The sequence below is a fragment of the Chiroxiphia lanceolata genome, chromosome 1, assembly GCF_009829145.1.
Source record: "Chiroxiphia lanceolata isolate bChiLan1 chromosome 1, bChiLan1.pri, whole genome shotgun sequence".
NCBI lineage: Eukaryota > Metazoa > Chordata > Aves > Passeriformes > Pipridae > Chiroxiphia > Chiroxiphia lanceolata.
In genome coordinates, this window is record NC_045637.1 from 85,983,604 (window position 1) to 86,008,927 (window position 25,324).

General features: G+C 40.0%; 1 protein-coding gene across 2 annotated transcripts in view; it reads left to right on the top strand.

Moving 5' to 3' along the window:
- The window catches only part of GMDS (GDP-mannose 4,6-dehydratase), a 417,655-nt gene extending 392,772 nt beyond the window's left edge, over positions 1-24,883 (top strand). Inside the window, exons 10-12 of one of the 2 annotated variants that reach the window (XR_004359692.1) lie at positions 23,457-23,525; positions 23,892-24,034; positions 24,488-24,883. Coding sequence is in view for 1 of the 2 variants with exons in the window: in XM_032702498.1 (XP_032558389.1) it covers positions 23,457-23,525; positions 23,892-23,954 (132 nt within the window). In the remaining variant the exon portion in view is untranslated. Of the gene's footprint in view, positions 1-23,456; positions 23,526-23,891 lie in introns of both variants that reach the window. The other variant, XM_032702498.1, reaches the window with a different exon arrangement.
- The last annotated feature ends 441 nt before the right edge of the window (positions 24,884-25,324 follow it).

Here is a 25,324-nt window from a genome sequence, read left to right on the forward strand (position 1 = left end):
CCCTCTCCATGACTGGTTGAGTCAGGACTTGCTGTATCAGATAACAGTGCTATTCACAGTGCTGGGGGCTTCATGCTATGTGCCTTTTGGAGTGTTTAGCAGTGACACCCGTGATGAAATAGGAGTTTACTTCCCAGCTATCTGCAATATTCCAGTTGCAGAGTAAGTGTTCTCAGTAATGATTTCAGCAAACATAAGGCGCGGTCAGAGTTGTCTTTGCAGAAGAATGGGGAATGCAATCCTTAGTTTCTAGCATGTGAAATACGACTCTCTTAATCAAGGTGATCCACCATACACTATTTCAAATCTGACATAATTTAAATTCGTGCATCTGCTGTTTCTGATTACAGTGCTATTCAGAGTGTTTGGATTTCAACACAGTGAGATGGTTGCAGTTGAAAGGGAAGTATTTCTTTTTTACTTCGCATGAAGCAGTGGTCCCATGGATGTATTTCAGCCTACTAGAAAAGAGGCATTATTTATCTGAAACAACCCAAGATAAAATACAGCCAGCTGGCATCTCATTTTTTCAAGCACAATATGTTTTAAAGTGAATTGGCCAAATTCCTTCCCAGCGAAAGTTCATAGAAACCCATTGGTTTGATTCAGCAATTAGCCAAATACACACACTGTTATAGAAAAGGTTCATTTGGAATCAAACATGGAAAATTTTTGAGTTAGAATGATACCTGAAAATACTTGCTCAGTGGAATGAAGGCATTGGAATACTTGGCTAGATTCACCTTAGGGTTTATCCTAGTTCTTGTGTAGACTTCATGGTAGATCAGAACCTCAGATACCCACAGCACCATGCAACCAACACAGAACAGTGACCGAAGTCCACTTTGCTTCAGTGAGTCATTGGCAGATGACCCCCAAAATGGGACATGCTCACTGGGAAGATGAAGGGACTGTAAGGTGAGCAATGACCTAACATCTCCTGCCTTTCCTTCAGGAGGCGACACCGTTTTGAACATACATGAAACTCCGTAGGAATTAAAGCTGCAGAGATCAAAGTCCTTTTTCTACCAGCTTCCATCTGCTAATAATTCCTCTCTGAAAATAGGTTTCTTTAAAGGTCTGAGGTTTCTTTTTTTCCAGTTCGTATTCAAATGATGCAATGACAGGAGACACCCTAGGGTGTTACCACACTTTGAGAGGTGACTTCAAGGCCAGCAACACTCCCTGCATGCAACACTACCTTGCAGCATTGTCTCATACCATTGTTCTTTGTTGCTTAAATATTTGGAGAGGTCTGTCATGCTTTGTTATTCCATTTCAGCCTTTGGGAGAGCATGTAAGACAGATCCCTAGTGGAATACTTCAGCACTTGACATGACTTGAAAATTCTTCACCTGAGATTTGTCCAGACAAGGCATTTAGCAGGACATACCAAATGCCTCTCACACTTACAGTAATTTGTTCAATGGTAACCCTTATTATATACAATTTATTTTGATTCATTGTTGCTTCAAACTGCATTTTAGGAAGAATTACAAGGGTGAATTCATTAAATGAGATCCTAATTTTTAGACCAATATAAACCACTAGGAGCTCTGTTAAAGGCAGAACTGCCAAAAATCAAAACCAGGTTTCTATGGTTCTTGGCATAGGGGAAGCTGCTCAAGTTTGGTTCCCAGTAGTTATTTAGCACTCCCAGTATTTCTGCTGTTTCTGTTGCTGCATTCAACTAATTGCCAGGATCTTGAGGAATTTTATTCCGTGGAGACAAATGCTGTATTATTTTTTCCAAGCACTGTTAAATCAGCAGGAGTTACTTGTACGCAATGTTAAAATAGTATTTGTAGTAATATGATATGTGTTTATTACTTAGTTAAAATTATGCCCATGGCCAAGCTAGGTCAAAATGATACTGTGATTCTTCAATTGCCAATGAAAAAGTAATCATATGCTCCAATTTGTGTAAGCATTGTTCCCCATGTACACACTCACCCACTCAAAGGTCCTACTTACTTATTAAATGCTGCCTTCTCTTTGTCTGCCAGCAATGAAAAGTAGAAATGGCTCCGTATGTTAGTGTCCCTTTTGAACACTTACTTGGCAGAAGTATTTCTCATCACCATTTGCAGGTGTTTGTAAGCATTATCCATCATAACACACAAATACAGAAATAGTCTCTGTGACAGTCAAAGCACTCTTTCAGGTACAGGTCTTAACAAAACTGTAGTCAGTTGCAAAAATGTGGACTGACCTTTGGGCATCATGAATAAGAGCAAGCAAGCTATGAGGCAGAGAGTAGCAGCCATATGTTCATTATCTTTTACTTTAGAATGCTTGGCAGAGATGTGTCAAGTGTCTCATTCAGTTTTTCACTGCTGTGCAAACGTGCTAAAATTTAAACTTGCCTCGTATAAAATTTAGAGAGAAAACAGCATTCTCCTAAAAGAGAACTGAAATCTCTGAGATTTGGCATAAGAATGGACTTTCAGGCTCAGAGTAACCCCTGAGTCATGCAGCAGATGGATCCAGTTAGCATCAATTAAAATATGAGAACACTGAGCTGGTTTGGCAGAGAGTTATTGTGGCAGGGGTGGGAAGAAGAGGGCCTTCAAGGAGAAAGTGTAGTAGTAAACCCTACTGCAGAATCTTGCAATACTGAAATGTACATCTTGTTATTGAAATTAACTATCATGAAGAGATATTTTGAATATTGTACTAAGAGAAAGGTGCAGGATGGACTCTCCCCTGCTGCAAGTAGTATCAGGTAACATCCTGATTAAAAAAAAAAAAGACAAATTTCTTTTCCTTTGCTTGGGATTCATTGGAGAGTATCCAAACTTTTATAGTATCAACAAATAAAGACATAATCAGATAAATTTAGTTTAGCTCCTTAAAAGCATTGTAGAAAAATCTTCAAATCTGAGTTTGATTATATGGCAAAAGGAATTTCTGTTTATAAAACAAAAGCTTCTGTCTTCCCACATGTGAGAACACTGCTTGCATACTGTAGAGAACTACGGGAATAAAAAAAATTAATAATCCTATTGAAGAAAAGGAGAGGTGGCTCATTTTTTTCTTTTTTTTCTTTCCTGATAGCTGGTGCTTGCAACAACAAAAGCATCTAAAACAATGTCCTTCCAGTGTGTCTTGATTTGTAGGTATAGGACTGTTTTTCAGAGGTTAATTTCACAATGAAATATGAATTTTTAAATAGAAATATTTCTTAACTTCAAATAGCAATATCTCCTCTGTAGGATGAAATAATAGTCCTCTTAGATAACCTGAAGATTGTAGAAATGAAGTAGCAACACTTGCATGCATCTGGCTTACCTTCTGTCGATACAGGCAAAATATTCATTGTTTATTTTAAACTCCCAGTTTGTAGTTACACCCCTTAGTTTAAATACAGCAATTCTAAGAAGAAAAAAAAAAAGGCTGAAGGAAGAATATTGCTTGCTGTCTCTTTTCCATTCTGTAATTCAGTCCCTGCCTCATACCTGCCAGTGCATTTGTTTAAATACGGTAAATACTTTATTACATGTAGCATGATCTAGGTCTTGATGGGGTATTGTTTGCACACAACTAAGCAAGGTGTTAAAGCTCTTTTCATAATCCTAATGACACATGAGCATCTGTAGGACCTTCAATGAGAACATCTACTTTTCAACAGAGACATCCCATTTATTTTCTGAGTGCAGTCTCTTTTCCTGCCCATTTTGTCCTTATGCATGTAGAGCACAGCACTTTTCTCCATCACTTAATCCTTGTTTCTCTTCATCCATGCTGTTCCCCAATATCTGTAGGATAAGATACCAAGGTACCTATTTCTAGCTACACAGCACATGATTTAGAAGACATATAGGCACAGTTGGCTTTGTGGACAGATATCTTCCACTTAGAGATCCCTTAGGATCCAGCTGTATCTCTACGGGAACTGTTGCAAAAGAAAAATGCATTTGGTTAACTGGGCAAAACACAGTGGAAGTTTGGTGCTCAGTTCAGGATGTATGAGTTCACTAGCCTCACGGAGGGACAGCTTGGATTCCCCATCAGCTGGGACAGAAATAACATTACAGATGCAGGTTAAACAGATCTCTGCTGCCGCTTGAAAGAAGGGTGAGATTTTGGGTGTAGGGCTGGTCAGACCACCATAAGTGCAGCGGAGAAGGCCTGGCCTGTACAATAAGAGACTTAATTGGTCTATACTGATGGTCCATTGAGAAGGTGGAAGCTTGATAAGGTCTATTGAGCTGGCAAAAACGCGTTCCTTTACAACTCCCATACCCCAGGCTGGTACACTCATAATTTTCTGAAACAATTGTTGTTTACACAAAGTTTTCCACGTTTGGTCTTTCTCCAAAATGAAATTTCATTGTCAGGTTTTAGCAGAAGCCCTGCTGTTGCTGCTTGGGTGGGCACATGTAGGGAAGAAGGATCTTTTTAAAACATCTGAATTTTATCATGCAGCCAGAAAAAAAATGACTGAAGTCTGGTACTTGGAATGAATGAAAGTATTTGCTAATACCAAGCACAGCTGAGCTTTTGCAGGGCGGTATGAAATGTATATTGCTTTAACCCCTTTGGTTAAGGTCAAGAATGAAGTGACTCAATGTCCTGGCTGGTTACAGACATGCTGTTCCTCCATGAAGAACTGATTTGAATATTGAGCTGTGGTTCAGTGTTGTTGATTTCAACATGTGATGGATCAACCCCACAATTTAAGAGCAACCATAGTTGTCCAGAGAACTTGCAAACCCTTCTGGCAGAGTTGTGCAAGACCAGAGGGTAGTTTGTTTTGTTTTGTTTAATGGGGTTGTAACCTTGCCAAGCAAAAAGGCAGACTGAACATCAGTAAGGACAACTTTTTTCCAGTTTTTATGCTCTGCTGAAATCACAACAATCTCCAAGAGCAGATCTCTAAGTTTTTGTAAAAATTGGTTTTGGTAACATGTCTGTTTGGGGTGTTGACTTACAAGCTTGCATTTCCACTACATACTCATAGATAAATCAGGAATTTTATTTGAGGCTTGCTCTGCAACCTTAGAAAAGTATTTTCACCTTTTTTCCTACCTCTAACGGGTCAAGAATTAGAAATTATCTGACACCAAATACTGTGTAAAGATAAGAAACTACTGCTGTTATTATAGAAATACGGAACTGTGTGATTACTACAAATACTGGCTTTATGGCTATCATTACTATTATTGAATTAGTAGTTGTGGAAAAGATCTATAATGTAAGAGGAAATAGATGACTGAAAGGAATAGTCTGTTTGACTAAAAAGGAAGAGAAAAGTATTAGACAATTCAGAATCCTCTTTATGGTCCAGTCCAAGAAGAGTATTCAATGAAGTTATATTAGTCGTAACAAAGTGGTCTTCCTGGTAACAAAATTGGAGGTATTCCTGCTATCATTCCTCCTTATTCTTATTATCTACAACCACATAAGTAGCAAAACAGAAATTCACTGAGTCAGTCTGTACCCAAAGCAAACATCAGCATCCTTCTTGAAAGCATTCCAGATGTAAGCAGGGTCGTAAAACAAAACAGAAAGTTGATGGTTTTACTGTGATGCACGTTACAATCAAGCAGTTATCTGATGGATCATCTGCTTTTTATGATCCATGATGAGAAATATAGCTGTCATATGAGGAATAGATTTCTCATCATAAAACTTACCTCTGTAATTTCAGCACCTGAGTAAGTGCTGCCTCAGGTGCTGATTGTGCTAGTAAACACTGTCTGAAGAGTGATTTCCCCATCTGTTTCTCCTTCTTCCAACTAAATGCACAGTTTGGCAACAAGTGTGTTTCTGCAGTTCCCTTTGCTTCAGCAGCTGCTGCTATTAAAGATCTCATATGAGGAGGTTCCTGTTGGATAGCTGCTGATGCAGGAGTTCACCTGGGGAAAGAAAAGCCTTGTATGTAGGTCGGTATTTCTGTAGATAGCTGGTGAAGCAATCTCTCATGAGAGTGTTAACTCTCTTGTGGTGCCTCAAGTCACTGCTGCCACTGGAAGGGGCTGAATTCATGTATGTCAGCTCAGGTTACCAGTGTAATAGGTGAGAGAAAAGCTCCTAGTTTATGTAGGTTTTGTATCTCTGCTTTGGTTAGGCACTTAACTTGACATTTGGGTTAGGTGTCTAAAATTAGAGCTCTCAGACCTCTCATGCCATATTTATATACAGCATTTTCTCAATGGGAGAAAACAAGATACACATTGAGGACATAAATCAAAACATCCAGAAAGTTGCAACGATTTCACCACTATCCATAAGACTTCTGGTATAAATCACATGGATGTTAAAAGTGAGGAAACCTCTTCATCCAATGTGATGATTGAACCACAGGAACAAATTTTCCTCTCAGATTTGTGTTGTGGACCCCCTATGTTAGGGAGAGGTTATATGTTTCAGTGTGCTGACAGACGCTATTACATACTGTGCTTTATTCACCCCTGTTCTGCTGGCCTCCAATAGCCCTTTGCACCTCTGAGTCTCTCTGCCTTTGGCACTTTTGCTGGTGAGACTCCCAGCTGGGGGTGTGGTTTAGCTAAAATGGGTACTTTTCACCAGAAGAATAAATTATTCCTATACTACTGTCTGAAAAGGGTGGATCTGGAGCCAATTTAGTGAGCATAAGTTACAATTGACTTTGGAAGTAATAACTTATGCTTTGAGCTTCCTTAGATGTATAGCCAAGGAGCTGTCTGGCTGCATGTGTTTTTACACATCTTTCAACTAAATTAGAAATCCAAGTGCAAAACCTAATCTGTGGAGATATCTTGGAGATTTTTGACCTTCCCAGAAATACTTTAAGGCCACAAACCAGTCAGAGGGTCTCCTAGTTTCATCTACCCTTTGTTTTTGGGGTTTTTTTTGCCACATATGACACATTGCTAAATAGTGAATGGAGTTTATTATATCTTGATTAATGAATCTGAGTATAATTTGCCCCAGTCCTGGCAAGCAAACTCTGCTGGAAAGCTGATTAGTGAAGAGAGCCAAATTAACTGAACGCCCTCTCCAAAGATGTGACCAAAGACTGAAGTATATTCATACGTGTCAAAGGTAGAAAAGCCTTAGGAAAGCAGAAGATGGGGATTTCACTGGGCTGAGAAATAGGAGGACAAGGGGTGGAGCCTTTAAGGAGATGGGGAGGAAGAAGGTAATGGTGAAAAAGGAAAAAAGCATAGTAGAAAAACATCAAATGAAAGATAAAAATAACCATGAATTGGAGATATAGAGAATGTCCAGTGATACTTGGTCCAAGAAGGAACCAAGCTGGGTATTCATCCTATGTTATCTGTTGATAAAAGATCTGCTATCTGCTGAGAAAAAAGAGCTTAAACCAAACCCTGAAGTCAAGGAGAGAATCGGCTGTTGAGTTTAGTGGTCTTTACATCAAGTTAGTGGAAAAAGGACTAAATCAAGCAGAGATATAAAGCGCAAGAATACTGGCAGATGGGGACAGTTCCTTTCTTCCTACTGTCAAATTTATGAGTTTAGCCTGGTGGGATACTACCAGCAATGATGATGAACATTACCAAGTTTGGCTGTATTTAGCCCACTCGGTCACTTTTTGGCCAGGCTCCTGATGATTTCATTGGGAAATTGCATGAGAACGTGCAAGTCCCTCCTCCCCAGAAATGGCAATTCCCCCCAAAAATATTCTGTTAGATAGCCATTACTGAATTGCTGGCATACTTGTAGTACACTAGTTAGCACCTCTGATGAGGTCAGTTAAAAAATTCCAGTCTTGAATATAGAAAGTAAAGCACTTAACGGTTTGGGGGAAGAAGAGCTTTATTTCAGAGAGGTGCTGAAATTTGTATGAAAATACATAACTTGAGGCACACACATGAGCAAAATTACCCAATGAGAACCAGAACCATCTCTAAATGTTCTTTTAATATGTGGGCTTTAATGTGTTAAACATTATGTATGCTGCTACACTTATTTTTCTTCTTATGTAGACAGGCACGAGTCTTCCCTACATTGTACTTTATCTAATTCTTACCCATGCAAAACACAGACCAAGTAGGAGTAAATCTAGTTGGTTGCACCTTTTAGTTAAATATATGAATAACTATTCTGGATGTAAAGCAGCTGAAAACAGTGCTGTTCTTACCTAACATTTGCATGTCTTCTATCATGAAGGATCACACATTTTACACAGTTCCTACACAATAAGAATTGCAGATGACGAATGTCCCGTTACTCATGTAGCTGGTCATTTTTGTATGCAATTACCAGAATTGCATGCTCAGTTCCAGTAACCATGTGCACGAAAATAGGCTGCAACAACCTGCTTAGGGTTGTTAATAGCATGGTCCGAAGTCCCAGTCTTTATTGTTTTGTTGGTTTATGCTGGTTTTGTAAGGGAACTGAGCTAGGAATTAGCTTGGTTGTTGTCTATTCAAGCAAAAGGAGGCATACATCTGCATATACTGCTGGGGCCACAGGACTGCAGAATTTCTGCATTGGCCTGCATATGGATTAAATACTGAGCTGATGGGCCAGAAGAGAAATACTGCACCAGGTGGCCAGCTGTAGTGCATGGTTTAAATAAGGAACAAGCAGCTTCCGAAATTTTGTGTTTAAAATACATACATCTCTAACTATCAGTGTCATAGTGAGGCATAAGTCTTTGCCATAAGCAATTCAGAGTCAGGCTGCAGTAGTTCAGGAATACTTAATTGGCATTTCTCTTTGTTGCGTATCACTGTTCTCATCAGTTCTAATATGTGTTTTTTTCCCACCTCTACAAACTTCTTTGCCTTAAAGGACTCATGAAGGAAATAATTAAAAAGTACATAGAGGAAAACTGTCTGAGCAGAAGGGGCAGAAATCCAACGTGCTGTAGGGAGGTGCCCCAAACACTCTTTTGGATGATTATTAATTTTTTTCTTACTATTATTTTATGACACTGTTTATGTTTAATTACTCATGTTTTCCTAACCTGTCTGACAGGCATAATTTGAAGAGCAATAGTAATGATCAAACTGTGGAAGTGCCAGCTGCTGCCTACGTGCTCAAGCAAGCATAGAGCAGGCAGTGTCAGGAGACAGTACTGTCTCTTGATTAAATCTGAACTTCCTTTTTTTCACACGGATGAAAATGATCCTGATTGTTATTATTTAAATATAAACTATGCCAAAAGATGCTATGAAAAATCAGAGTGCTCTCAGTTCACTGCCTGTATGGAATAGTAAGTTCATGGGACTTTACTCCAGTATACGCTGTTAAAATGTAAACTGGTTTAGTTTTAAACAATACAATTGGTCTATTTGGGTCTTTTTAGTGTAAACTGCCAGACATCCCACCCATCTAGGTTACTATGATTTTTTTTTTAATATTAGTGAACAATTTCAGTCTTTATACTTTCAAATCAAACCTCAAGACCACAGAAGTTACCTGTTCTGCCATATACTGTGTGCTAGTGCATTGTGAAGCTCATTTAGAAGAGGTAGTATTATTTTGGTTTGTTTTTTTCTCATTGCTAAAGCTTTTGGCTGTTTCATGCTTCAGTTGTGTGCTACTGAAGAGAGATGATGTGGGTAGCATTGCTGAACAGGTAGCAATACATCATCAGAATGTAAAGTCCTTTTATACTTTTCTTATAGCAAGTGAAGATTTAATTATTATTTTGTGGATACCTTGGCAAAAGTTTAGAAAGTGTTGAACAGCTTTTGTGATAAGTTTGAATGCTTTTGTATTTCCTTTTTTTTTTAATGCACGGGGTGATGCACTTCTAAAAAGTTCTGATGAAGTCTGATGCCCTTTGGAGTAAAGATGAAATCATAGGAAAAAGGAAGGATTCTCCTGTAGGCTGCAATATCAATGCACTGCAAGGTCCTTTCTTGCAACTGGTACAGTAAACCCTTACCCGAATGACAGGGAAGTGAAATAAATAGCTGTTGTTATGTTTTGCCAACCTCTGCAGTCCTGTAATTAATACTGTATTATCCTTTTTTGTTTTGTTTTGTTTTCATGAAGCAGAAAGTTCTAGTGTCCTGTGGTTACACACATCTTAGCCTTTTGACATATTAATATTTTGCTCTGACCTCTTACATTTAGAAAAAAATATCTGTAAAGATGAAAATTAGGTCTTTAGAGAACAAAAGACAACCCAATAAACTCATGAGTTCTGTTACTCTCAAGTCGATCATAGGAGCCTGGAGAGGAAAAGTTGAGCAAGCAATGATAATTTTTTAGTATCACTGGAATGAGTATTTGATTTTTGTCTGAACGAAGCTATAAAAGTAAATCTAGGGCAGAAATAGAAGTGCAAGTTTAGACAAATGAGAAATGCATGTTAAATAAGTCACCTGCTGCATCAAGGTGCTATATGACCACTTGTCCTTGGAGCAATTTGCTACTGGTAGGCTGCTCACTACAAATCAATGGTACAGATTCACTCAGGTCAAATTGTGCCAGATGCACTGTGATGTGAATGCTTTGGCTGTTTTATCTGTAGTAAGCTATACATCAGAGAGAAGTGGTGAGATACAGCCTGGGTTCTCTTCTTGCTCCTCCCTCTCACTCCAAGGCATTGGTCAAGTCCCTAAATCATCCTGCCTCCTAGCTTTATAAAATGAGGATGACAGTGCTTTCTTCCCATTGTAATGTCATTACTGTTGCTTAATTATATAAAATCTGTATTTTCTCTCTGGTGGTCCTTCATTGTCATTGTAGTGCTGCTGTGAAGCAGTTCTGTTTTGACTAAGTGGTATTACATCTAGTTGAAGTCTTGCTCAGGTTACAAGTGGAACGAAGCTGCCAAGATGTTTATCTAGCTTTCTTCAGCTGCTTTTTCAATTCTCAGTAGATATACATAAGTTCTGTAATTCATGGCCTTATGTGTTCATATGTATTGCCATTACAATGGAACATATCAAAGAAGGTAAACCAAGCCGCAAGGTTTCATTGGTGACCCACAATGGAAAAGAGATGCGAGCTGTCAGTGAGTTCTAACCGTATATTCCATGAGGTGATATTTGACTTTGATAAATTTTCAGAGAAGGGGCTGCCATTTCTGTGTTTGTGCAATGTATAATGGGACCTTTACCTGGCATCTCTGCCCTGCCGAAACGTGAATGAAAAATAGGATTACTTGTCTGAGGAACAGCTCTGTCTTTCATATTGAAACTTGGCAATAAATGGTTCCCATGTGAGTGGTCTCAAGAGACACTTTCCTCATAAAGGAATGAAGTGATTGATTAGGCATCTCACATTTTAAACATTATACAGGTGAAAGCATTGAAATATTCTGAGCCCATACCTACTGCTGTGTATGCCTGAATAGTTTGCTTGCTTTTTAATTGTGGAACTAAAGAAATTTTGGCAAGTAGGGCAGGACCATGAGAAAATGCTAACCATTTTCCTTCTGTAACGCTTTTTCATATTTGACTGCTGCAGGGTGAAAAATAATAAAGAATTTTTTTGGTAACAGATCCAAAATTCCTTTCTTGTTTAATTGAAAGTGTTTAAGAGAAGAAGGTCATTGAGAGGACAGATTTCAGGAAGTGGTATTTGCATTTGGTGATGCTTTAGAAAGAAACAGAGCATACTATCCACGCTTTTAAAGTATATATGGTGAATGCACTGCCAAATCTGTGGAATTTTATAGGGAGCTACTGTGAATAGTAATAGCAGTCAATGAATCTGCTTTTTACCTCTACTGAAACAGGCACTGTGAGCTTTAGGAGATCTTATTGCTTTTTTGAAACTTATTTCAACACAGTTTCAAAACTGTCAGCAAATCTCTGCTGTGTTACCAGTAATATGAATTGTCTCCCAGAACCCTGCAATATTCTACACAAAATTCTGAGTGAAGAGGAAGCTGGCACTGGTATGCAATGGACTGCCACTAGAAAAGAAAAAGAAACAAATCTATGAGGATACATAGAGAATACCTCGGGGCAAAAACCAGAAAAAATATTCACTATAGTAGAAATGAGAACAAAATCTCAGTACAAGATGACATATTTTAAGGATGAAGGAAAGATCGGAAAGTAAGGCCAGATTTAAGATGATGTTTGTGAGCAAAAGATAAATGGGACAAGCTTGAATGAAAGAGAAAGACTGGGAGACACATCAAATTAGGAAAGAAAAATGTCTTAAAATAAAAAAAAAGATAAATGGGATTTTACAGGAAAATAAATTGGCCAAAACATGGGAAAGATTTATACAACAAAGACAATCAGAAAAATTCAATACCAAGGGAAGGGTGGAAGAAAACAAAATACTGATCTTTAAAAGAAAATAAAATAGTTGTATTCATTTTTTTGATTTCTTGGAATATTTTGTGGTGGGTTTTGTGGTCTGCTCTGAGAGAAAGTGAAAGATGTAATAGGAAAAACTATGATTTTTTTTTTTCCCCAGACTTGCCTGTGCAGGAAATGTAATAGGAAGTTATTTTTATTAACCGAGATCACAGAACATGCAACAACAAACTACCAAGAATGGTGTGGAAAATCCGGTTATTTTTCTAGTCAGACCAGAAGAACCTGTGGCCATTGACCAGCAGGAGCCTAAGGGTCAGATTATTAAGCAGTGAACTGGATGGCTACTGAAATCTGTGTGTCTTTAAATACACACCAACAAACTTAAATTACAGCAAAAAGAAATCTTGAACACCATGTAGCTGATTTGTAGCCATTCATGAATTGCTTTGTGGTCTGTTTTGTCTACCTAATCAACACAAACAGAAGACTTGTTTGATCTCATTTGCAAATGTGAAACCAATTGATTTTACGGCAATATACATCTTGCTCAGCAGTATTTTTCCATCAAGACAGTCAGGTTACACTGGTCACCAAAAACTGATGAGCCAGAACAGTGAGAGCTTTGGATAGACAGACAGGGGTTTTGGCAGAGTGTTTTGGAGTTTGTCAGGAGGAATGCGTAGCCATGATGCTGAGTGTGCTGGGAGGACTTCATCCTTTCAAAAGCTAGGACAAGCTGTGGCAATACTCAGCCCAAATCCCTAACACAATTGTAAGGGACCATGACACGAGGAAGTGGGGAGCACAATGCCTTTATTTGCAGCAATCAAGCATGTGTTTCATCGGTAAAGGAGATATGCGGCTGTCTACTTTGTCTGGACTTACCAGTGAACAGTGTTTTATCTTAGCAGGACTGGTTGAACACACATGCAGAGTAGAAACATGTTTGTTTATGGGCAGGAAATGCATAAGCTTTTTAATGGCTAAAGTATGAGTTTGAAGCATTAAATATGACCTGCTTTGTTGTATGCCAGTACCTGCAAAGGGTTATTCTTTGTAGTGTCCTACTTGGACTCAAACACTAAAGCTTTCATCAAAGCAAATCTGATTATTTTGCACATGGTTTTCCTGAAAGGATGTTATGATTTTCTAGATGTTTGGTGGCTGGTGATAAATTAGGCTTTTATGATGTCATGTGAAAGGCCACTGCTTGGACTTCCTTCTCTATCAAGCATGCTGGAGAATACATTTGGGACATATTCAGCATCAGAAATTATCCTACCTTGTTTTATTTTAACCCTTTTGTGGACTCTTGCTTGTGTTGTAACTGTGTTCAGTCAAAGACAGCTTCACTTTTGCAGACAGAAGGCACAGGGTATCACGTCCTGAGACCTCTCCATATGGGGACTTGGAATTTTTTTTCCCTCGGTTCTTGAAAACCCTTTAAACCTCTCACAGCTTAAATTCTCTCCAGATATTTTGCCTTGAAAAGGGTTTTCAAATCAGATGGGGGTTTTATTGAGAAATTGGAATGCAGTGAGGGGTGGGAGATGAGGAGATGCGTTCCATAAATTAGGTTGGGTTTATGACCGTTTAAAGGGAGGCTGCTTCTAAAAAAAAAGCCAACAGTAAAAACAGTATGTAACTTTGTCCAGAGAAGTGGCAGCTCCCCTCTTCATCCTTCGTACTGCAAGGAGGGAGTATTTTACAACTACTTTTCAAACAATGAGAAATGACTAAACATCCTCTATGGCAACTCTTATGTACTAGTTAATCCATAGCGGGAAGGAAGACGGAAGAGAGAAATATCCATCTCCTCTCTGTCCTTTTCCCCCCAGTCTTACACATGTTTCAGAGGGACAGAGGTTCATATATCAATATAACAAGTAAAGAAAGGAGTATCATCTCTCCTGCCTAATCTCAGTCACAGCCAAGCCTTCAGAGTGGTGAAGTGAGCACTGAGCACAAGGCAAAGACAGCAAATGCTGTCTAACAGGTGGGTTAGAACTTTTCAATGACATGCTCTTTAGATGAAAAATTACATTTTGAGTAAATTAATATTTTTACTAAGTCAAATATAACAGCAGACCCTTCAAAAAAATTAATGTCATTTTGGTGTTAGCAAATGCCATGATTTTTTCAGAAATCTGAATATCCATGGGCTAGCAAAATCACCACAAACAATGCATCCTGTACAAGAAACAGAATTCATTCTAATGAAGTAGTAATATCCTGCATTCATAGATCTACATTAATTAAATTGCTGCTTAATGCTCTAAAAGTACAAAGATAAATACCTATAGAATACAAGATCACTGTCCTTTGATCACTGTTTTGTTGGTTATCATGTGGTATTTGACTAGCAATGATAAAAAAATCTGTTTACATTTCCAATACGTTGTCATAAATGAAGTACTTTTTAGTGGAAGAAGAGAAGAAACTAAGTAGGCTTGCATCATGGATTGCTGGGGTTATCAGTTTTCCTACTCATCTTGGCATGTCAGCCAGTGAAGACAGCTAACCCTAGGGTCCATATTCCATTTCCAATGAGAAATACATTCGTTACTGAACAATAAACCCAGCTGAAATCAAACGGCTTCACAAAGTGATTTTCTGATCTTTGCAAGAAATGTGAAGAGTGCTAAGAAAACTAATCAGAGTGGATTAAAAAAAAAGAGTGAGAATTACATGTAATAACTTTTAAAAGTACCATGCCCTTGCCTAAATAATACATAATGTGTGCGGCAATAAAACCATGTCTGATGAGGATATTATTATCTTACTTTCACCCACAAAATAGTTGCCAGAGTGGAGAATAGGTGAAGCAAGAAGAAAACACTGAACAGTGAATAACAGCAGGACTTGAAGATACCAGTGAAAAGAGAAGAAATATGTTTTTTCCTGTACTATGGCTGATCTCCACTCGTATGACAGAGATTAATCTCTGATAGAGTCTTGGTTTTTTAGTGATGTGAATGTGACACATTTGGCCAGGGTGCCTGAAGAAACATGCTCATGTACAACCTCCCCAAAACCTCTGCTGTAAAAGGAAAATTCACAAATGCTTCCAACCCATGTCGTGCAAAATCTGTGTTCTTCAAACACCTCTTTATGCCCAGGTTAGCGTGAAGCATGCAAGGGTCAGCTCACACATCAGCAGCCAGGCTACAGGGCAGTGGCAGTCAATGGAAGTGATACCACCTGTAACCAGCATTTGCAAAGAGCAATTCTGTTTTGTTAAAAGAGTTGGAAAAGTTCGGTTTGGTTCATAATAACACAGAGTATATAATTAATTGCTTGCATTTGAGCAAACATGCTAAAGATTTTTAGCTGTGATGTGTGTGTTCAGATGACTTGGTATGCCATATCAGAAAGAGTTTCTGCTGGAGCAACTCCAGAGGAGGGCTGGAAAGATAATCCAAAGGAGCACATCTCCTGTGAAGACAGGCTGAGAGAGTTAAATTGTTTAGCTTGGAGAAGAGCAGGCTCTGGGGAGACATTAGAACAACCTTCCAGTACCTAAAGGAGACCCACAAAAGAGATGGAGAGGGACTTTTACAAGAGCATGTAGTGATAGGACAAAGGGGAACAGGTTTAAACTGAAAGAGGGCTTAGATCAGATATTAGGAAGAAACTCTTGTCTGTAAGGGTAGTGAGGCACTGGAACAGGTTGTCCAGAGAAGTTGTGGATGCCTCCTCCCTGGAAGTGTTCAAGGCCAGGTTAGACAGAGCTTGAAGCAAGCTGGTCTAACGTGTTCCTGCCCATGGCAGAGGGCTTGGAACCAGATGATCTTTAATCTTCCTTCCAACCCAAACCATACCATGATTCTATGACTGTCTCCAGCTCTGCTACCTGAACTATCGTAATTAAGGCCTGTATGTGGCAAATGGAGTGGGTTTGGTCTTCTTCCTTTCCTCCAGAAGTTCCCTGCTTTTTCAGCAGAGGCATTCCTTTGAACTAGAAATAGTCTTTCTGTTCAGAAGCCTCTGGCATTTTGCAGAGCCATGAGTTGAGGTTACAACTGCACTTGGATCCAAGCTGGGGAACAACTTCCAGGTCTTCCCAGGAGTGCAAAATTGGGCCTCAGGGCAAACTATGAAGGAGGGAAGCACCCTCCTCACTGCAGCCAGCTGTGGTAATTTTGCTGTTTGTTTCCCTCTGCTGTGGAGGAAACACTCTTCAGACTGCCTCATGCGTGGCAACCTGAAAAGCAGCCATGGTCCCACTTGCAGCGGGATGCCCTGGTACAGAGCTATGTCGATCCCCATGCAGGATGGCTCCTGATGAGTGAGTTCAGCACTGGTTTCAGGGATATCGGGCTGTAATTCAGGAGGAATTTTATCTGGCTCGAGGGTCGCCAGTGGCCAAGACGTTTTCTCAGGCTTCGCTTGGCAAATGGACAGACCTGAGTAATGCTTGGCCCGGTGAGGGGCTCTTGGGCCTGCAGCTCGGCTAGTGCTCACACCAGGGCCAAGGGCTGCACATCTCTACTCCCGGAGACCCGCGGGATGCAGCCTCGCCTCGGTTAATGGGGCATCAAAGCGATTATGGTCCAACGACAAGCCCCCCGAGGCACCTGGGGCCAGCTCCCCCTGCTCCCCCGTTTTATCTGTGGTGTCGTAGGGGCTGCCAGGACCGGCGCTGAGTGAGCCCATTTCCCCAGAGCGGAGCATTGTTCCCGGCCTCCGGCCGCCGCGTGGCCCCGCTGATGGACAATACCAGCCGTCCCCGACTTCCTGAGCAGACCAGACAGCTTGCTGTTTTCTGCGAGTCTCTTATCACCCCCTGTCATTGAAAGAGAGGTCTGGCTTCGGCTTCGGCTTCGGTTTGGGCTGATAGGCAGCAGCGAAATGGAAAAGGCACAGGGGAGGGAGGGGAAGAGGAGGAGGAGGAGAGAGAGGAGCTCCATTACTGTTATTATCGCCCTAATGTTTATTGCTGCTTCGAGTTCATTTGCCTTAACCCTTTGGAAGCTGGTCAAATTAAAGATTATCAGACCGATAAGATAAAGCCACTATTCTAACGCCCCTGGTTCCTGGTGAAAAAAAGAAGGATGTGCTCAGGTCTTACTGACTATGCGGTTTGTGTTGATGCCTTATTGTTGGAGTATAGTGGGGTCCCGAGATAAGACTTTGCCCTAAAAATGCCCAGCATTCACAGCCTGCCAAGGTCCATCAGATGCACAGGGGCTGAGCACCGTGCAGAATCAGTCCTTTCCTCAAGTCATTCTTTCCCCTCCCCTTCCCCCTCAACATGGTTTTAGTAAAGATTAAACTTTCTGAATAAGGAGGGGATTTGCATAGGAAAACATGTTAGGGGAAAAAAAAACATTATGACTCTTATTTTCAATGGCATTTAGTTATATGTGAGTTTCAGCCTATTGGTTGCCTTTGCCTTTTCCTGTGGTTCTTTGCGAACAATACTGTCTTTCTGCAAAAGACTGCTGACCCAAGAGTGGAAAGCAGTCTGTTCATGCTGCATTAAAACAAATTTAGATCAGGAACCAAATTCACTGGCATTCTTCTATTCCCTTGGTATCCTAACTGCTCCACAACTTTGCTTTTCTAAGAATAGTGGAAAGAAAAAATGAAAACTGAGGGACAACACATTTTGGCTCATCTTAAATTCCTAAAGATGTTTACTGCGTTCCTTGTTAGGCTTGGGCTTCGCTCTTGGATATGTTTTATTTTCAGTCTCCTCATATTTACTATGGAGATAGGAATCACTTTACAATTACACTGGGGTTTTCGCTGTTACTATAGATATTATAGCAAACACTACCCTTTGCAAAGAAGTCAAGCCAGTGCTCTCTCTGCCTTATGGATCTCCAGAAGTACTCGTAGAGCAGCACACAGGAGACACAGTGCTTATTACTGTGACTCCTTCTGGGGTTTGATCCAAGCTTAGCTGAACTATGCATTGAATTTTGCACCAGCAAGGTGCATGTTTACAGGCTATACAGCTCTGCTTAATGAAATCTTACTGTTTTACTTAATAGAGTGCACAGGGAATAGCTTGGAAGAAGTCACAGTAACTGTTCTCCAACATTGCATCTGCGTTAAAACATGATGTCCCTGGGCCTGGTGGCAAATGTGATAGAACACTAGGGAATGGGGGTAAGGTTGATAGTGAAAGAACTGCCTAGTGAGCAATGCATGCAGCCACCAGAGTATGTGCAACACTTGGACAACAAGTGTTCTCCAAGCTATAAGCTGCAGCAGATGCCCATATATACTGTGACATTACTACTGATGTTACTACTGAGATATGCTACTTGAACCCTCATAAAAAATGCTATGAAAAATGCTCCAAAAAGGGCACAAAAGGGGAGACTGTTTCATAAGACAAACTTTGATATATACATAACCGCGATAAAACTTTTTAACAGGGCCTGTTGTGATAGGACAAAAGGTAATAGGGCAATAGTTTTAAACTAAAAGAAAGTAGATTTAGACAACATATAAGAAAGAAACTTTTTATGATGAGAGTGGTGAAACCCTGAAAGAGATTGCCGAGAGAGGTAGAAGATACCCCATCCCTGGAAACACTTGAGGTCAGGTTGGATGGGGATCTGAGCAACTGATCTAGCTGAAGATGTTCCTGCTCAGTGCAAGAGGGTTGGACTGAGCATTAGATGAGCATAAAGTTTAAAGGTCCCTTCCAACCCCAACCATTCTATAATTCAATGATAATGATGAAAATGCAAAACTGCAAGCTATCACTGTCTAATTTATTGATTTTTTCTTTTAATGGGATGAGTTAAAGCTGAAAGGTGATGGTTTTAAGAAGGAAATAAGGAAACTAAAACACAAGTGGGGCTTACAGGAAATTATGGTCTCTAGACTCTTAAAATCCTTTCTGACAAAACTTCTTGAGCAAAAAAGTGCAAGACTAAACACGCAAGCCAGAGCCTCCACCAAGCTGGGTCTGTGCTCTTTGCTTATGGGAGCTCTGATGTAAAAAATCACCTTCCAGGCGGTTGTGCTGATTGTAAATGTAACCCTGGCTGCTTTTCAGATGCAGTAAAACTGTTATGTGCTTAGATCAAGTTTGTTTATTTTTAAAGGTAAAGCCTTGTCTCTGCTAAAGCAAGTGGAACTGGGCACAATTCCATTGCAGGTGTTTTACTGAGGACTTGATCTCAGTTTTATTCTAGTGTAAGAGAAAGCAAAAGCTGGCACTGAGTGCTGGCTTCAGTGAAGGCACATTTGAGAGGGAATCAGCTGAGCTGTAGTAATAAAGGATGCCTTGGCCTTCTTTCAGGCCATACTATTTCCTTTTTCTCACATTGTCTTGAGGTTTTAAATTTTCAGTCAAAGTTAATTGAATGAGACAGTGATACATTGCACAGTGAAACCAGATCAATCACTGCACAAGACATAATAGGAGTTGCAATGACACTCAGAACAAGAGCTTGGGAAATGTGATATTTACATTAAAATATTTTACATTTTTGTCTCATGATTTTAAAATGATTTACCACATTGTGTAACAAATTTCTCTCTGCTTATCCGTATGTATTTTTGTGTGTGCATTTGGACAATAAAATTGAATAATCATAAAAGCAAATTTAGTAATAATGGGGTATTTTCTACATAGTTACACAGCCTCACTTACAGAAAATATAAAATGGAAAAACTTGCACAATATAAACTTGTTCTGTTCACTGAGAGACAGTCATATTACAGTGAGCTACAGAGAAAGACATAGGAGAATTTACTCTCAGGTGGCAACAGAGAATTTGACTGCTGTCTTCCATCTTCCTTCCCTTTAAATATTTACCTGGATGTTGTTTCTGACTCTTAGCTTGCAGGTAAAACTTGTCATTACTATTCACGTATGTTAACTATTTCCATGGAAAATAAGGGCTTGTTCCTCACAAAATGGATAACTAAAAGCAAAGAATGTTACATTCATGATCTGAGTACTGTAAAAACAACAGAAAGCCTTAACCAGTGTTTTCAGGTTGCAGACTCAGCTCAGTATCTAAATCCTCAGAGTTTTCATGGAGTCAAAGGGTTGGGTTTTCCTGTCAGCATGTAAAGCACAATGCCACAGAACAAGTTATCCTGCAGGAATACAAAACATGAAGTGGTGTCATTTCATCAGGTGCTTTTCCATCAGGAACTGGAATATGGGGTAGTTTATATTCAGCAACAGCTGTTTTTCAAGAACCACCCCCACCCCCCCACCCCCCATCCCACCAAACCAGCCCCTCCCTCCCCCAAAAAATCCAGATTTTCCCCTGTGGAACTTCACCTCTTCTTTCTTTGCTTTCTGATTTGGTTGCACCTCCAGAAAGTGATGCCCTGGCACTGAAAAATCAATACACTTTAATGATCAACATACTGAAGGTTTTTTTGAGTGGTGTCTTTTTTTGTGGATTTTTTCCTTTTGGGAACCTGACAGATGCATCTCTGGTTTCAGTGAAAGACTTATATAATATAAACAAGTAGTCATTCCGTTCCAAGAGAAGCTTTTTTAATATTCTTATTTTATTGTAATTACCTTATTGTTTTCATATTATGAGCTACTTGTAGAAAAATACAGGAAACATGACTGCAATACAATCCTTTAATCAGGAATAGCTTTGTTCCAGTCATCACTTCCATTCCGTGTTGAAACTCTGGCTAATAAGAATACAATCAAACCTCGAATTTAGGTGTAATATGGTGTTAATAGTATGGTTTAATTTGATCTCTGTACCTAGTAACTTCTGTAAGTGAACCTATTTAAAGGTGCCTGGGAGATATTTTATGCTATTTTCAAGTAAACAAATAAAGTTTAGCATTTCTCAAAATTACACAAACTTCTTCAAGAGAGCCATTTTTAATCTTTTAACCCAAGTCAGCTGGGGAATTCGTATTATCATATATATTAAATCTTTATTTTTCTCTCTCTCTTTTTCTTTTTCTCAGATTATGCCCTAATACCCTTAATGCATCACTGTTAAAGCATCTGAAAGTTTAAAGGAAAAATGTGGGTTTTATACCTACATGGATTTAATACACTAGTTGTTTGTGTGATCTCTGTGTATAATCCAGCACTGCAAATAACTTTTACAGATTTGCAACCTCCCTCCACCCTTATTTTGGTCTATTCAGCAGATAAGTGTTTATGGTTTTGAATGAAGGGCTGGAATTAGGTAAAGCATTTTTTTAGATAAACTGTTTTAACAAAAACCATTTGTCCAAGAAAGTTAAAAGACTGCTCCCAAGCTGTTCAAAAGCAGAATGCAGCTACATATAGCAGGCCATGACAATTCATTCTATGCTTCACAGTCCATTGTTTTTTTAAATAGGAAACCAGTATCCTAGATAAGGCTCGATTGCAAAGAATGTATTCAATATGAAAATTGTGGATGTAAAAGTTTTACTTACATGACATTCATAAAAATTAAAATCTAAGTTTTACAATATGGTTTTTATGACTTAAAACTAGGTGGTATTAAAACACTTCACTTCTAGCTCATGGCTTGAATTAGGACCAAATAAAAAAGCAATTGTTTTTATACTGAAATTAGTATTTTAAGAAGGATTTCCTTGTTTCCAGACACATATATATATACACACACGTATGTAAATTAAACTGAACTCCAGATAAAAGGCATACCTCCATGAGCACATTAGAGTCTGATCTAAATTTTATCAAAGTTAGTAGGCGTCTTTCCCATTTCAAACCAGATTTTGTAATCCATATTCACACGGCCCTCCAGGGGATCCCTCAAGTTGATGCAGTTTTGCATGACTTGGCCTCAAATGTCTGCTGCAGTTTCAAAAAGCCCATTATAGTGCTGCAGTAGGAAATCATTTAGTCTAATTTAAGGAAATCATGGCGTTTTTTATTTTCATATCATTTTGTTCAGATCCATCTGTTTACTCTTCTCTAAGGGTGAGCTGAAATGTTTTTTATCCTGAAAACTGAACTAGTAAAAATGCTGCCTGGAATAAGTCTGGGCAGACGTGTTTGTTCCACATCCCCTTCTTCAGTGCAGTATTTCCTTTGGTGGATTTCCTCTGCTCCTGGAAGCAAGCTGTCTAGCTTTTTGGAGCAAAGTTATGAAGAAGAATTTCCTACATTTTACTGCACAGGATGAGGTGATTTTGGAACTTAACATGACCTGAACTACATACGCAGAAAAGAGAGCATCTGAAAAATGTAACGTGCAGCAGTACAAGTTAAAAAATCTAGTCAGAAAATGCTCCTTAGCTCCACTGCTGGTCAGAGGGTAGAAAAGGGAGGAGAAAGGCAGACAATGCGTTTTTCTGGAAAGCTTGCTGTGTTACCACCATGAAGTCAAATGCAAGAGGAGAATTCAGCCTTAGCCTTGTTGTTCTCTAACAAAGCTGGGTCTGTCTGGTTTTCCTTAAACCTAGACAGATATGATTTTAGTATTTATTGCTACAGAAAAACACAGCTTGTGAGGAAAAAGAATATATTTTATTAAATGAACACATACAGTTCAAAAAAGCTAACTGTTTAAACACATTATTTGAAATTTAAAGAAAGATGCAGTCAGTTTTTGTATTCAATTAGAAATGCAGTCAAAGGAGCTTTTGCCTTTGCTTAATTTTGTTACATTATTTTTGATGAGTGGTTGTGGGATTGTTTTGGTGTGGTAGCACTTTTAAGGATACTTGAACAGTAAGGTGAACATGACCAAAGTCTTGGTTTCTATAATGCTTTCAAGATAATTTCTTTTAATTTATGAGATATTTAGACTTCTATTTGCATGTGGATGCTCAAAATACTATAGAAGAAAATTAGTAGACATTCAAAAGCTGGACATTTACTACTATTGCATATGGTTACCCATATCCATTACAGTCTTTCAGCATCATCTGTGATCATGTTTTTATTTGAAAGAGACTAGTTGTCATGTTTGCTCTGTGATTTACATTATTTAAACAAATGGGGGAAAAAAGAATTTGAATCAGCTCATTCACTAGCATGACTAAGACGTACAACGTCATCTTACAAAATGTTCACCATTATACGGCCATAAGGCTGGAGTTCAAGCCCTGTGCACACACAAAAAACAGAGTAACTGTTTCAGTCTGAAATAACCTGGTGAAAGCATGCTGCCTCCTGGTGAATTAATAGGCATATGAGCTTCCACTAAAATTGCATCTTGAAGAGAAGTATTTTGTCTTCGGAAGAGTCCAGCCCTGGCCATGCTTGGCTCACAGAGAAGTATGAGCAACGGGGAGGCCATCAAGGTGGGGAAGGTGACGGTTCTTGCAACACCTCTCTCTTCTTTTCCACAGGATTTTCTGCAAGGGGACTGTACCAAAGCTAGGCAAAAGCTGAACTGGAAGCCAAGAGTCACGTTTGATGTGAGTGGCTCTTCTGGAGTGCTTTGTACCTGCTGGGTGTTCACGTCCTCTAAAAGCAATTCACAGGGAGGGGGAAGGGAGTGGGAGACCTCTGTGTGGGACAACTTGGGCACACTGAGAAACCCTATTTTCGGTGAATCTGCAGGGATTCTTGCTTTGAAAACAGCAGCCACTATTGCAACTATGGGCACCCCAGTGCAAAGCAATGCACTGACACACACAGGGCCACAGCTGCTGTGGGAAGAGCCCAGCAAAGCCCCTTCCCCTCCTCGTTCTGCTGTGGGGGGCCAGGGGGCTTGTCATGCTCTGGGGCATTCCTGATGTACTGCCTGTTTGCCCCTGATCTGTCTCTCTCCCTCCTTACAGGAACTGGTCAGGGAGATGGTAGACGCTGACGTGGAGCTCATGAGGAACAATCCCAATGCCTGATCCCTGGCTGGGCTGGGCAGGCATCAGAGGAGCCATGCCAGGGATACAACCCATGGCCAGCACTGCCATAAGCCACCGGGGTTGGTACCTGCCCCTCCCTGTGATGGTTTTATTGTTGGCCTACCTGTGTGTGCAAACCCGGTTTTATCCCTCCCTCCACCCTCCACATCCTCCCAGTGCCTGTTGCTCCACAGATCATCCCAGGGTCAGCCCTGCCTTGACTAACTCTGTATCCTGCCATTAATTAGAGAAGGGTCATACTGAACCTGAAATATTGATCAGGCAACAAGCCCACTGATTTAATTTTTTAATTAAGACTCATCTTTCTATTACCTAGGACCTCCAGCATGTTTTTAGTACTTTCTCCCATTTGAGAAACAAAGCATCCCCTGCCCTCCACCCCACAATCTCCCTCTCCTCCAACAACAACATCAGCAAACCTCTGGCGCTAACATGGGCTCACCATCCCTCCTTGCTCCACGGTTTCCCCTCTTTGGCCTTTCCTGAACAATCGCTGGTTTTCTTTTCTGCAGCCTTACCTCCACCCCAGCGGCCCATTTCCACCACTTGAACTCTGCAAAAGTTTGGATAACTTGATATAACTTGCAGTGAAATCGCCTTTTGACCATGCCGAATTAATTCCTAATTGCTGGAATTGCTTTCAAACCAGTCAAGCCGGGGCTTGAATGTGTTTTTCAGATCTTCATTTCAGAGTGTGCATGAGTCACAGAAAGCCTTTTTCTCCCGCACCACCTCAGTCCGGGGGTTTAGGGTGTTTTGGTTTCTGACCCCCTCTCCCCAGAATTAACCCATTCCCCCTCCACCGTTTTCCTGCTTACTATAATTAAACCTCAGACAGGAACTTGAACCATCTCAAAAGATGACTAAAGAAATAAAAACAAAATAAATAAAAAAGCTTTAAAAAAATAGAAACTTCAAGGTGAGTAAATATTTTCTTGCTTTTTGTGCCAAGGTACCCGGGTTATCCAGAGGTCGTCAAGCCCATACATTTCCCGTTGGTTTCGGATCTTCCACCCATCAATTACTCCCATCGTTTTAGCTTTTTGCCTGGAAGTAAGCAAAGAGTGAGAAACACAAGCGGGACATATACAGGAAATACACTTTCTCAAAGTTCATCTCTTGCTTTTTTACTTTCTATAGGGGGACACCGCTGTTAAAAGTGGAGGGAGGTGGCTGAGCACGGAGCTAGGGGCTGTGGCTCTAGCTGGGCGCAGGAGGGGTAGCGTGATGGAAGTGATGTGGGGTGACAGGAAAGGCTCGGGAGCAGCCTGGGGGGGAGCCAGCCGGCCTGAGAAAGTGTGCTCGGTGCAGCGGTCGCCAACGGCGGCATTTGCCGGAGGTGCCGTGAA